The sequence below is a fragment of the Cicer arietinum genome, chromosome 8 (genome assembly GCF_000331145.2).
Source record: "Cicer arietinum cultivar CDC Frontier isolate Library 1 chromosome 8, Cicar.CDCFrontier_v2.0, whole genome shotgun sequence".
In the NCBI taxonomy this organism is placed as follows: Eukaryota; Viridiplantae; Streptophyta; class Magnoliopsida; order Fabales; family Fabaceae; genus Cicer; species Cicer arietinum.
The window spans coordinates 12368528-12383939 of NC_021167.2; the positions used below are offsets into that span (position 1 = coordinate 12368528).

Genomic DNA, 15412 nt, shown 5'->3' on the forward strand with positions numbered 1-15412 from the left:
TATATATATATATATATATATATAACTATTTTCTGGTGTTAATTCTCTAGTTTCTCAGGGAAAGGAGCATAACTAATCTAGAATTTGGCCAGAATTTGCCCAGATGACAAGTAAAATACAACAAAGAAATATTCCAATTAGGAAGTTAACTCGTATACTACTTGAATAATTCAACCTGAGTTCAAACTCATTAATCACTTAAACTCAACCACTTTGTTAAACCCACATATAGCAGCAACATTTCTAAAAGCCACACAAGTGTACTTTCAGATGACATATTTTTTCCGGAAGTGTACTACTACACAAAAACTGTGTTTTTTTTATTTAAATGTGCATTTCTAAAATTATTTTGGGTGACTAAGTATCTCCTTATACATATAATTCATCGAAGTAAGAAAAAAAAATCATAATCACAAAACTGTGTTTACTAATTCCATTATGTAGCGATTAGATTGCAACACGAAAATCAACTAACTCCAAACGCAATAAAAAAAATGTTGTGCCGTTGAAACAATTGTTACCTGAATGCGAAGGTATAACCGGCGAATATAAAAATCTTCAAGACCTAAACAGATCGGTGCATAACCCTAAAAAACGAGCTAGATTAGTTATATCTTCAATAATCTTCAATAAATATAAACAAAAAATGGAAATAAAAAAAATTGAAGAAAAAAAATAGAAATGGAAATGAACCTGAAGATTGTTGGAGCTGCACCAGTCGAAGATTTTTCTGAAGAAATCTCTGAATTGACCGAAAGCGAAAAGTAAACCGTAACTGAAATAGGTTGTAAGTGCAGTCAAATACGGAATCGCTATCATCTTAATTGGTTTGGATTTGAATGGGAAAAAAGAAGAAGAAGAAGTGGCGGCGGCGGCGGTAGGGAACGGAACGGCGATGGATCAGAGATCCGAACCCGAGTCTCGTTCGCGGACTCTCTCTTTCTCTCTCTGGGGATTGGATGGTGGAAAAGATTTAGAGAGAGAAACGGTTTTTGAAATGAATGATTGATTGAATGTGTTTTGTGTTAGTGAATGGTTGGAATGAGATTTCAAATGGTACGATACAAAATAAGAAAGAAAAGTCCACGTTACCAGTTTTGAATTTGGAAAAGTTTAACTGCTTGTCATGTCATTTCATGATTTGCATCACTTTTTTTTTTTTTATAAATATTCTTAGTTGTATCTCCCGAAGAACTCAAATTAATATTCTAATAGTCAAAAAGTTACTTTAGTTTTCATTAGGCTAAATTATCCCTTAATTTAATTTCAGGTAAGATAATGCTTTAATTCTTTATCTTTATTTTTTTTTCGACTTGGTCCTTTATTTTAATTTTAAGTGACAATTCGATATTTTATGTTTTAAAATTTCAACAATATTATCCTTTTGTATACAAAAATTCAAAAAAAAATTCAATCAAAACTCATAAAATTAATTATATTCTTCAATATAATACAAATTTCATCAAATTCGTAACGCAAATCTTAAAATAAATTCATATTTTCATACTTTATTTAATATTGTTAGGAATAAAGGACTAAATCGGGAAAAAAAAGATAAAGGACTAAAACGTTACCTGAAATTAAGTTAAGGATGTAATTTAGCCTTTCATTTATAATGATAATAAATTATTTTAATGATAAATTATATTTTTTACGATTTTATGATAATAAATTATATTTTTTAAAAATTATTTTGATTATTTAATAATTAATTTAAATTTTTGATTAAGTTAATGATCAAAGGAATAATATCCTACGTTTTTTAATACTAAAATAGTAGTTTATGTTATATGTTCTTTTATAAAGAGTTTACTAGAGAGATTTCAATTTCAATATTCTCTCTTAATCCCTTTTATTAATTTACTCACATGTGTATTATAAATTTCTTTCATTTTGGTATTATGTTTTTATTAGTTTAAGTGCACGTTTGTTTGATCTTACGATTGAAATTGCAAAAATATGATGAGTCATTGTTAATTCTGCATAAATTATATTTTATAACTCTTGTAAAATATATGGTTGAATGTGATTTTAGCAATCCCTCCACTAAACTAAACAAACAATGGTTATAAAAAATCAAAAAATATAATTTTGTATATTTAATTTTATTTCAAAAGTATTTTAATTAAATAATTTTGATTGATACAATTATAATTAGTAATTGGTTAAATTCTTTTGGTGTTAGTCTTTCTTTTTTTGTATTTAAAACTTAAATAATTACTGATCGGTTAGATAGCATACTAGTGTATACGTGTAATAATAAATGGCATTTGATCCCTATAATGGTATGAAAGGTTGAAAATTGAATACGTTTCAATTGGTTTATTTGTTACCGTCCATTATAAACGATTTTGACTCCTGCAGGTATTTTTGTATTTTTTTTTTCTTTCGTTTTATGTGGCGTTGTATTTGTATGTTGTTTTAGTGAATTATTTTATTTTATCATTTTGTTGAAATACTTATTTTTATTTAAATTAATAAATCAATTTTAAGTAATATATATTCAATTATTTTAACGTTTTTAACGTTATAATTTCATAAAGATATATATTTTAGATACCTCAATTTTGTTATTTGTGTAGATGAGAGTTTGTTGGCAATGGTTGCAAAGCTGTCATATTATGAGGGGCCAATTATTAAAAAAAAATTAATATATCAAACTTAATACTAGTACCAAAATTCACAATCTTTTTATTTAATTATATAAAATGTAATTTAAGTTAGAACCGAAAAAGTCAATTAGGTATGTTATTTAGAAAAGTTAAGCTTAATTTTTTTTTAGGCTTGATTGCATTTTTGGTTTCCTTATTTTAGGTGAATTGCAAAAATAGTCCTCTCATTTTGTTTGACCCCAGTTTTGGTTCTCCAAACTGAATTTGAGTCTAAATCATAATGAATTGTTATTTTTTAATGACGTGTCAAAAAAAGAGTGACGTGGCAGACGTCTATGTGGATTAAAGTCATTATTATATTATTTCGAATTAAAAAATTTAATTTATATTTTTAAAAAGTATTATTATATTGTTCCAAATTTTAAAATAATTGTCAAAATTAAGTTAAAAAACACCTAAAATCATGAACCCTAAACAAAAGCAAAATCAAAATGAAATGAAATCGTGAACTCTAAGCAGCGTGAACCCCCTAAATAAAAAATCAGCCTCAATTCAACAGAAGCAGTTCGTGAACCCTTTTCATCAAAATCGACCACTTCCCTTTTCTTCATCATCATCATCATCCGATTTCATCTTTTTCTTCATTGTTGTTCATCTTCCCTTTTCATCAGTGTTCAAATGGCGAGTGGAGGTCATTTCGAGTTCTCTCCATCTTCACAGACGAAAGAAGATACAAAATTTTGTGCTAGGTATGTGATTTTAGGGTTTTCACTTTACTTTACTATTAACATTATTAAACTCTATATTCAACTTTGATTTTAGGGCCAAAATTTTGTCTCTACAGTGTTAACAAAACTCTATGCCTTTATGTCTTTTTAATAATGTGGTCCATATGCTTTATTGTATTATTTTGTGGTGCATGTGTAGTTTGATTGAGGCTTAGTTTGACTGAGTTATTCAATGGTTTGTTTTGTGTAGGTCAGCTTCAGTCCACAGAGTTAGGTTAAGAATTAACCATGGTGGTAGTTTTGTAAACCACCCAGTGAAGATGTACTTTTGTGCCCAAGTGGATGAGATGAATTGGTCTTGGGATGTAGACTTAATGTCCCGCATGCAAATTACTAAATTGGTCAAAAGTATTAAATGTTTGTGGTACCAACATCTCAAGTCCTCATTTACACGTGGACTTAGACCTCTCAACAATTATGAGGATGTAGTAAAGTTTGCTGAATATGTCAAAGGGTTCAACGTAATTGACGTCTTTGTGGAATACTCTATAGATAATCCTATTATTAGTGATGAAAGTCCAATTCAAGAGCCAGATGAAGCTGAAAAACTCCAAGGTGAAGGTGAACAAGTTCAAACTGAACCAATTCAAGCTGAAGCAGTTCAAACTAAACTAGATCAACTAGAAACTGAACCAGTTCAAACTGAACCAGATCAACTAGAAATTGAACCAGTTTAAACTGAACAAGATAAATCAGAATCTAAACCAATTCAAACTGAACCAGATTCTGAACCAGTTCAAAATGAACAAGATAAATTAGAATTTGAACCAGTTCAAACTGAACAAGATAAATTAGAATTTAAACCAGTTCAAACTGAACCAGATCAACCAGAATCTGAACTAGTTCAACCTGAATCTGAAGCAGTCCATGGTGAAGATTATCTGAGTGAAGAAGATGAAGATTATATTACTCACTTGGATGATGAAGATGATGATATGGGTGAGTTCTATGAGGATGAGGATTTGGACTGGATTTCTGAAATACCAACTGAGATCTTTGTTAATGTTGGTGATGAAAATTCATTTCAAATACATGCAAACCCAAGAGGAAACCCAACGCCTAGTTCTGCAACTGATTTTGAAGAAAATGATGTGAATTATGATGATTTGGATACTCCACCAGGAAGTGAAGTTGATGAAGAGGATGTTAGTAAGTTTCCTAAATTTAACCAACCTGAAAAATGGTGATGAAGTAAGGTTTGAGTTGGGCCTAAAGTTCAATACAAAACAGCTGGTTAAGAATGCCATTAAAGATTTTGCAATGGAGACTAAGAAAAACTTGTATTTCAAAAAGAATGATGGAAAGAGAATCATTGTTAGGTATGAGCCAGGATGTCCATTTTACATGAGGATCAGTAAGAGGACTTCAAACGAATATTGGCAATTAGTGAGTTTCACATATGATCATACATGTCACGGGAGGGAAAAATATAGACAAGCTAAGACCGAATGGCTTGCCAAGAAATTCGTTCCTATGTTGAGACATACACTTGAAATGAAACTCAAGGGATTGATTGTTGAGGCGCTTGATAAATGGGGTGTGAAGTTGTCTACATACCAAGCATATAGAGCAAAAGTAAGAGCCATAGAAATGATTCAAGGTGCTCAAAGGGAGCAATATGCACACTTGAGAGAATATGTCGATGAACTTAGGAGATCAAATCCAAACTCTATGGTTATTATTAAGTGTGGTATGTTTGATGTTGGACCAGTCTTTGAGAGAATATATGTATGCTTGGAGGCTTGTAAGGCTGCATTTGCTAATACATGCAGACCTTTAATTGGGTTGGATGCTTGTTTCTTGAAGGGAGAATATGGCGGTCAGTTAATAGCCGCAGTAGGTAAAGATGGGAATAATCAAATGATTCCCATTGCATATGCAGTTGTTGAAGTGGAAACAAGAGACTCATGGAAATGGTCTCTGGATCTTTTACTGGATGACCTCAACAATGTTCAGCATAGGCAATATGCATTCATTTCATATCAACAAAAGGTATGTGTGCTGAAGTTTATGAATCCTTTTTAACATTATGAATCTAATTTTTCCTCTTACATTATGCAATATGAATTAAATAAGCTATCTGTTTATGCAATATGTTTATGCAATATGAATTAAATAAGCTATCTGAATTATGAATTAAATAAGCTATATGTTTCTGAATTATGCAATCTGTTTATGAAGTTTCTGAATTATGCAATATGAATCAAATAAGCTATGTTGGATTATTATGAATTGATTTCAGAGATTGGTACCTGCCATTGCCAACATTGGAGCTCATGTGGAACACCGATTATGTGTTAAACACTTGTATGGAAATTGAAAAAAAAAAATTATCCCGAAGGACATATGAAAGAGCTTATTTGGTTGACAGCAAGAGCTACTGTGGTCTAGGATTGAGAGAAAGCAGTGCAAAAAGTTAAGGCAATCAATGAAGATTCTTGGAAAGATATGATACAACTCCCACCATCTGTGTGGACTAGGTCAACATTTCACACTGATACATAATATGACCTCCAAGTAAACAACATGTGTGAGGCTTTCAACATGAATGTATTGGGGTATAGAGATAAGTCTATCATAACATTACTTGAATGATTGAAACATTACATTACAGTAAGGATTGTCAAACAAAAAGAATTCATGCTACGATATATAGGCAATATATGTCCTAGGATTCAACAAATATTGGAAAAGGCAAAAAGAGTAGCTGGGGGTTGGTTCCCAACTTGGCATGGAGATGATGATTTTAACTTGTTTAGTGTCACAAATGGTATAGATACTTATACAGTAAATCTACACACACAAACTTGTGCTTGTCGTAAGTGGGATTTGACCGGTATTCCAGAATTTTGACAAATAATTTACCTTATAAAATCCACAACCATGAAACCTTCGACCTAGATTTTCAGTCGTCCAAGAAGTACACAAAGGAGATTCAAGTCCACACAAACATTCTCTCCTTCTAATTCTAGATGAAGAAGAAGAAACAATGGAAAAACAAAGGACAAACACAGGTGAGACAAATGAAAAGGATGAAGAACCCAGATGAAAAGGGAAGATGAACAACAATGAAGAAGAAGATGAAATCGATTGATGATGATGATGATGAAGAAAAGGGAAGTGGTTGATTTTGATGAAAAGGGTTCACGAACTGCTTCTGTTGAATTGAGGCTGTTTTTTGATTTAGGGTTCACGCTGGTTCACACTACTTAGGGTTCACGATTTCATTTCATTTTGATTTTGATCTGTTTAAGGTTCATAATTTTAGCAATTAAGCCATTTTTTAAAGTTAAATTTGTTTATAATTGATTATGTACTCTTAAATAGATTAAAAATGTCTTTTTTAACCTAAACAACTAAATTATTTACAAGAAATTTGTTATCTAATTTGTTTGAGTTTTGTTTTGATAATTTTTATTACTAAAAAATTCTCTCAATAGTTGTTTTAGAGACTAAAAGTGAGGAATCAAGAGAAAAAGATTTATTAATCAAGTGATAACTTTTTTTAATTTCCTATTTTTATTAATTTTGATAAATAAATTGATTTTGAGTAGTTAAATATATATTATTTAGGTAACAAAATACAAACCTTTAAAATTGCTCCATATCAACACAAATACACCTAACATCTTTTTTCATTGCATTTTTTCTATGTTGCTGAGATATGATTGAGAGTTCTCTGGTATATCATATACCTGTTTATTGCATCGAAGTTTTGCTTTTTCCGTTTTTTATTCGTTACACAATATATTATTCAGATTTTGGAATGTAGATATAGCCATGTTTAATGTATCCATTTTTTTTCTCTCTGTCACATGCATTTCTGATCTCATGTGTGCTTTTGAAATCTTGTATCATTATGGGATTAGATAAGTCTCACAGATAAAAATATCAAAATAATTATAATATATGAGATAAATTATCATAGATGATATTGAACTATCATATATATACGAGATAAGTTCTCATTATTTTTTTAAAAAATAAATATTATACACTGGACGAGTTTATGAGATTGAATTAGCATCCTCAACATAAGTTTTCACTAATAAAAATTTTAAAATAACTATCATACATGATAAAAGTTGTCATCGAAACTATCATACAAGGATAAATTCTCACTGATTAAAAATTTCAAAATAATTATCATACATGTGACAAACTATCATTGATAAAATTTTAAAATAACTATCATACACGAAACAAGTTGTCATTTTCAAGATTGAACTATGATACACAAGAAAAATTCTCACTATTGATTAAAAATATCAAAATAATAATCATAGATAAGATAAATTCTTAGTGATCAAAACTTCAAAATAACTATCTTATACATGATAAGTTCTCACTAATAAAATTTTTAAAATAATTATCTTATATGAGACAAGTTGTCATTAATAAGATTGAAACGAGACACATTATCACTGATAAAATGTTCAAAATAATTATCATACATAAGACATTGTCGCTGGTGAAATCGAACTATCATGCACGAAACAAGTTATCACTAATAAAGATTTCAAAATAATTATCATATATTGGATAAAGTGTCACTTATAAAATTGAATTATCATACATATGACAAATTTTCACTAATAAATATTTCAAAATCCCTATCATACACAAGATAAATTTGTCATTGATGAGAATGAACGTGTAATAAAAAGTGTCTGTGAAATTTTGCTATTCATATATTTAGAAGTATGTACACATTTACACTTTAACAATGACATAATAAATTAAGATTATTTGTATTTAGAAGTAATTTTTTTAAAAATATACATACATCCTCGTATATAACCTCGTGCGACTACAAATCTTACTCAACTATCAAATTAATACAACCTCGTGCGACTCATACTAGTGCATGGGTATTGTAGATCAAAATATTATTGGAATTTAACTTACTTAAACATATTTGTTTAAATTCATAGATTAAAATTTTAAATTTATGTTATAGTTTCGCAACTAATTACATTCTTTATTTTTTTCTTCACAAAATAAGTATTCCCATCTATTTGAATATAAATACTATGATACTTAATTATATAGATAAGATTATTTACATGTCATCTAATATACTATACATATAATATTACAATATAACGCCAAATGACTATATTATAATTTGACAAAAATATTACATAAACCAAATTTATTCAAAAAAAAAAATTTAACAAAATTATAAGAAAATGTATGCACGACAATGTATATTATATAACCTAACCTCTGGTTGACAATATACAATATATACAGCTGGAATCAAATGTTTTTAAATACTTTTAAAAACGAATAGATTTATTTAGGCGATGACATATATCATGTGCTTGACATGAATTAGACACTGGTCTATTTTACAACAACAATGTCGTTTAATACAACTAAAAAATTAACGAAACACTCATAATGTTATCAGTTTTAGTTAATTTTTTAGTTTTATTTTTTCTCAATTTAATCCTTTATTTTAATTTTAAGTGACAATTTGATATTTGATATTTTAAAATGTCAACTATGTTATCTTTTTTTTTTACAAAAATTCAAAAAATTAATTCAAATTTTTAAATAAAATCTATAAAATTAATTATCATATTCAATATAATGCAAATTTCATAAATTCATAAGTTAAATCTATAAATAAACTCATATTTTTATTCTTTATTTGATGAAATTTGCATTATATTGAAGTTGATAATTAATTTTATGAGTTTTGTTTGAAAATTTTGATGAATTTTTATATAAAAAAAAATAACATTGTTAACATTTTAAAATAATAAAAAAATTAAATTAAAAAATCACAAATTACTATTTAACTTATAATCTAATACGAAATATTAAAGAAACATAATAATAGTAAATTTTCAATTTATTAGAGATTGATCAAAGAATCGTATTCATATATAATTGAAAAACATAAGAGAGAGAGAATAACTAAAAAAATGATTTTAAACCTTCAATATTTTTTTGTTACTTTCACTTTTTATTAAGTATTTTCCATATCTTTATATAAGCCGAACGCGTTTTTGTTTTGCCCTAAGATTGTGGTAAGTGGCTACCACCAAACTGTGCATCTTTCACGGCCTATATATTATAATAAGAAAATTTTACCATATACTCCTATTTCTATATCTATACCCTATAATTTTATAAAAATGTCAATTATGCATTCAAATGTTTTTTTTTTATTATTTTACCAATTCAATGTTATAAAAATGTCAACTATATCCTATAATTTTTTAATTTTATTTTTATCATTTTATCTTTTCAGAAATCAGAAAAAAGATTTTTGGTAGGTAAAAGTTTTTCGGTAATTTTTAAAAATCTTTTTTGAAGAATTCTGGTACACACCTTATTTCCAAATTTTTTTTTTTCAAGTTTTTCGATACAGAAGATTTTTAACGGAAAAATTTAAAAAAGATTTTCGATACAAAAGTGAAAAAAATTGTATTATTAGAAAACTTCATTGGAAAGATTTCGGATAGGTGCTTTAAAAAAACTTTTTAAGAAAGATTTCCGGTACACCATTTTTTTGAATAATAATATACCATAAATAATACACTATAAATATTTTTAAATAATAATATACACTAAATAATTAATACATTATAAATACATCATTAAATAATTAATAATTAATACACTATAAATACTATACCATAAATAATTAATACACCATAAATCATCTTCTTTTACGATGTTGTCTTAGGAATTATTTCCGGAGCAACATCCATAGACGATAAAGATTCAAAATCACGTATTCTTCTTACTGTCTCTACCTCTATACGTACCTATTAAAAAAAATTAGTAAAAATCAAATGAATTAATTAAATACTATTATAATAATAAAATGAAACAAAAAAGTTAATTTAAAAATATTTATAAAAAAAATCAAATAACTACCTGAAAACTTGTGGATGAAGTTTTCCGGTAGCTTTCAGAAATGTCACGTTGAAGTTTGCCGGTAGTGTAAGTTTTGTGAAAAAGTTAAACTAAATTTTCTGGTAGTTTTTGAAAATTTAAAAAATGATGTTCTGTGTCGAAAAACTTTTTCAAATTTTCTGGATTTTTTTTTTCTGACACTTACTTCTGTTCCGGAAATGTTGAAATGAACAAATAAAAAATAATTGTAACTTTATATATATATATATATATATATGAGGGTATTTTGGTATTTTCTTTTACTTTTTGGGGTTACATGGATAAATGAGAGGGTATAGGGCAAAATTTTCTTATAATAATTATTGATAATTATGGTAGTTACCTTTTGCATTTGTTTTCCTCTTCGACTCATTAAAATCGCTGGACAAAATAAATAAAACACATTTATTTAAATAACAAAATTCTAAAATCAGAGAAAAAATTACTATTTTTTATCTAATGACAAATATAGAATAATATTATGTGAAAATTATTAACTTCTTTTAAATTTTCTATTGGTCTCAATACATACACTCAAAAGTAAATATTTAAACTACATTTCACAACAATCTAATACTATAATAGAATAGAGAAAAAAAGAATCGGTGCAAATTTAAAATTAAAGTGTTTTTGACTAATGCAATTCATAATGAAGAACTAATTAAAGTCATATATTATTTTTCTTCATAATTTCAAACAATGTAATTAAGTAATATTGTATGTAATGTTATAGTCGTTGAATTTATCAAAATTACAAACACATTCTCAAATGTTTATTTTGTTAGTAATGTTATAAACTAAAGTGACTAACAAAAATGAAGTCTAAATTAACTATCTAAATATACATTTAAAGACCAAAATGACTAATAAAAAACTCATTTTTTTTTTATAAAAAGGAAATGAAAAAGGAAAATCTAAGGTGCAAAATGAGGGAAATATGTCTCTACAATCATCATCTAGAAGAAGCAATAAACTCGGAGGTGGAGTAAGTAAATCAACAATACTAAAATCTTCACTAAGGTTAAGATTAGACAATTTGTTAGCATACCAATTTGCGTCACAATAGATATGATTAATCTCACAACTCTATTTATCGTGATCCGCAAGAGAATTGACTTCTTAAAGAAGAGGCATAAATGTTATCTTAAAGGTTATCCATCTTAATGGTTTTCCGTCTTAAAGGTTATACGTCTTCCTTGAATGAATCATGTTGACCATAGTAAGACAATTTATTTCCACCAAAATAGTAGCAAACCCAAATTACAAGCCATTCTAGGATACAAACCAACCCCTAAAGCTCAGCTAGCAGAAAGGTAGCTTGACTAAGATAAAAGAAGAAACTGAGAATATAAACTCCTTTATGGTCTCTAATAAGACCTCCACGAGCAGTGATGCATGTTGTACTTTTATAAGAATCATCAATATTTAAAGATTCAGGAGGGTACCATTTAACATTTATCTCCCTCATACAACCCTTTATAAAGGAAGTAGGGCTAAGGTAAAGCTGATGATGAATGTATGTAAATTGTCTATTAAATGCTTGCAAAAATTACTTATGATCAAGTAGTGTTCCTGAGAAAACTAATCGGTTCCTGTCTGTTAACAACCTATTTACCATAATACCAAACACTAGAGGCCAGTGACCTCTGGTTGAGCCTGTTGAGACAAAATCCTAAATTAATATTTTGATGATAATTAAACAAAAGGTTAATTAAGACTTCTAATTATGATTCTAAGTGTTTTGGTATTTAACATGTGTATTTGAGTATGTTAAAACAAGATAGGTATCAAACATTACAAAGAGGATCTCATTAAAATCAAGAAAACAAAATCAGTAAAACGAAGAACGTTCTTGACAGATTTTTGGAAAACGAAGAACGTTCCCCATATTTGTCATAAACAAGAATGATCAAATTTTTTTATGTAAAAGATTAGATCTAGGAAGTATTATCCATTCCATATCTTCATTAGAAATATACAAGGATCAATTTAAGCAAAAAATATTCTAGAATTCGAAGGCTTAACACATTGCTTCATAAAATGCATAAAGCAAGATTGTTCTCCAAGTCAAGCAAGTGCAAGTACAACTGACAGACTGTAAAGAACATTGTTGTTGTACCTTCAAATAGACCTGCACACGTGATTCAAAGCTTGTAATCAATTTAGACAACTGTCAAGATCACAAATATAAGTCAACTCATCTCAGACCAATTCGAAGAACGTTCTTGGATCACAAAAACATTCCTGGTTTCAACAAGAACAATTTTGCTTTACGACTGATCTTATCAATTCACTTATTTTTATAAGAATCATCAATATTTAAAGATTCAGGAGGGTACCATTTAACATTTATCTCCCTCATACAACCCTTTATAAAGGAAGTAGGGCTAAGGTAAAGCTGATGATGAATGTATGTAAATTGTCTATTAAATGCTTGCAAAAATTACTTATGATCAAGTAGTGTTCCTGAGAAAACTAATCGGTTCCTGTCTGTTAACAACCTATTTACCATAATACCAAACACTAGAGGCCAGTGACCTCTGGTTGAGCCTGTTGAGACAAAATCCTAAATTAATATTTTGATGATAATTAAACAAAAGGTTAATTAAGACTTCTAATTATGATTCTAAGTGTTTTGGTATTTAACATGTGTATTTGAGTATGTTAAAACAAGATAGGTATCAAACATTACAAAGAGGATCTCATTAAAATCAAGAAAACAAAATCAGTAAAACGAAGAACGTTCTTGACAGATTTTTGGAAAACGAAGAACGTTCCCCATATTTGTCATAAACAAGAATGATCAAATTTTTTTATGTAAAAGATTAGATCTAGGAAGTATTATCCATTCCATATCTTCATTAGAAATATACAAGGATCAATTTAAGCAAAAAATATTCTAGAATTCGAAGGCTTAACACATTGCTTCATAAAATGCATAAAGCAAGATTGTTCTCCAAGTCAAGCAAGTGCAAGTACAACTGACAGACTGTAAAGAACATTGTTGTTGTACCTTCAAATAGACCTGCACACGTGATTCAAAGCTTGTAATCAATTTAGACAACTGTCAAGATCACAAATATAAGTCAACTCATCTCAGACCAATTCGAAGAACGTTCTTGGATCACAAAAACATTCCTGGTTTCAACAAGAACAATTTTGCTTTACGACTGATCTTATCAATTCACTTATTCATGACAGTTGGCCTACTTTCAATGGTTAAATGAGCTGTCATAAGCTCTATTGAAGCCTATAAATAAAGCTTCATGATGAAGAAAAAACCAGAACTCAATGTGTCAAGCAAAATATCACTCATTCAATCATACTCGAGCTTCTCAAAATCATTCTAAGTTGCAGTTCCATTTTTTAGTGTGATATTAGAATCAATGATTACTAAGTTCTAAAATATAGAATCTATTTCTCAAATAAGAGTTGAGCAATACTCAAATTCTAACATTCTCAAAATCATTACTTTGTAACTCAAGGCTATATTGTTAACATATATGCTTGTGTGATCTCTCTATCTGTATCTCTATTTATTATTTGTCTTACAATTAGTTTTTATATTGATAAATTAATATTGTTGTTTTTCCACTAACCAAGAACGTTCTTCGTTTGTAACCAAGATCAATCTTGGGTTAAACTTTTTAGTTTTTAAACATAAATTTTTAAAAAGGGGAAATTATAATTCAAACTCCCCTTCCTTATAATTGACATTGTTACTTCAGAACCAACATCAATTAATGTGAGATTGAATCCAATCCTTTGAATTTGTTTTTGTAATTTTAATACATTTAAAGACTATTATAACAACACTCACTTTCTTGCTTCCATTATGCTTCTTGTGCACATAAATTTGTTGAAAAAAAAAAGGGAGATAGAGAAATTCCAAATTGCGACTAGGAGGCAAATCACAAAGAAGTAATGGGTCGACTTGAGTTAGATTTGGGTCCTTTCTATTTTAGTTTCTTTTTTCTTAGGTTTCTTTTTATGTAAATTTATAAGATTAAGCATTTCTCATTCTATAATTTGTAATCATTAGAAAAATGCTTTTAGTACAAAGCTACTTACATATTGCTTGGATCTAAACTGAGATATCTCATGTCGATGACGAATCAGAAGGAATGATGTTCCATGAATGTTGATGTGTGGTTAGAGTCCACGTCGGAGTAGGTGCCCGTTAGTGGTGGTGTACCTGCAATCTCAAGTCAATATATGATTGAGGTGAATGAGAGACATAAGAGATATCGTACCTTGCTAGGTCATAAGATATCGCTTATATAGCATAAAATAGCTAATATTGGGCTTGGGCCAGCCGAAAAGTCCAACCAGAAGGAGATGCCTCCAAGTTAACTACTAATACTAGCATGAGGAGTTGACTTATAAGCATTGTCGACTTTGGCGTATTATCTTGCAACATTAGCGGAAATATGCAAGTTTTCTCTATATATGAGAATAATTATTATGATATGTTTTTTAATATGTGTTAGTATCTAGTTAGATATATAATTTTAAACAAATTGTAGTACAACAGAGGGATGTGTAACAATTTGACTTGGCCATTGCAACCCACGGGATGTGTATCAATTGGATTTGAAAGCTTATTTCTATTAATTCATGATTTTATGAATTATACTATTAAGTTTTATAAATCTGCATTAGTCATCTTAATATATATATATATCTTGAGCTAAGAAACTAATTTTGGAGTGAAACTAGTTGGGTCTGAAAGAAGAAATATAATAGTTTTATCATGTTAAAATTTATGATTGTATTAAATATAGAAATGACTCATTAGTATTGTAAACACAACTATTCTATCATAAATTTATTATGTAATGTTGTTGACTTTAAAATATCATAACTTAAGTTATATAGATCAGTTTCGAGTGAAACACATGTATGTTAAGTGCGCGTTTTATTATATGAATAGAGTAAATGATTACTCGTATTTATGATTAGACATATATTATGTTATTATTATAGTGTTATATATATATATATATATACATGGTTCACTTTAGCTAGATGAACTTTCCGCCTATATACGCCGGTAGCGAGGGGTAAGTAAGGATAAGTGGAACACCACTTACAGAC

General features: G+C 28.4%; 1 protein-coding gene across 1 annotated transcript in view; it reads right to left on the minus strand.

Annotated features, from left to right (window-relative positions):
• Positions 1-1067, minus strand: part of LOC101497398 (long chain base biosynthesis protein 2a) — a 10040-nt gene extending 8973 nt beyond the window's left edge. Inside the window, exons 1-2 of the mRNA XM_073364305.1 lie at positions 694-1067; positions 522-587 (exon numbers count right to left, since the gene is read on the minus strand). Of these exons, the coding sequence (XP_073220406.1) occupies positions 522-587; positions 694-819 (192 nt within the window). The 5' untranslated portion in view covers positions 820-1067. The remainder of the gene's footprint in view (positions 1-521; positions 588-693) is intronic.
• Between the last annotated feature and the right edge of the window lie 14345 nt (positions 1068-15412).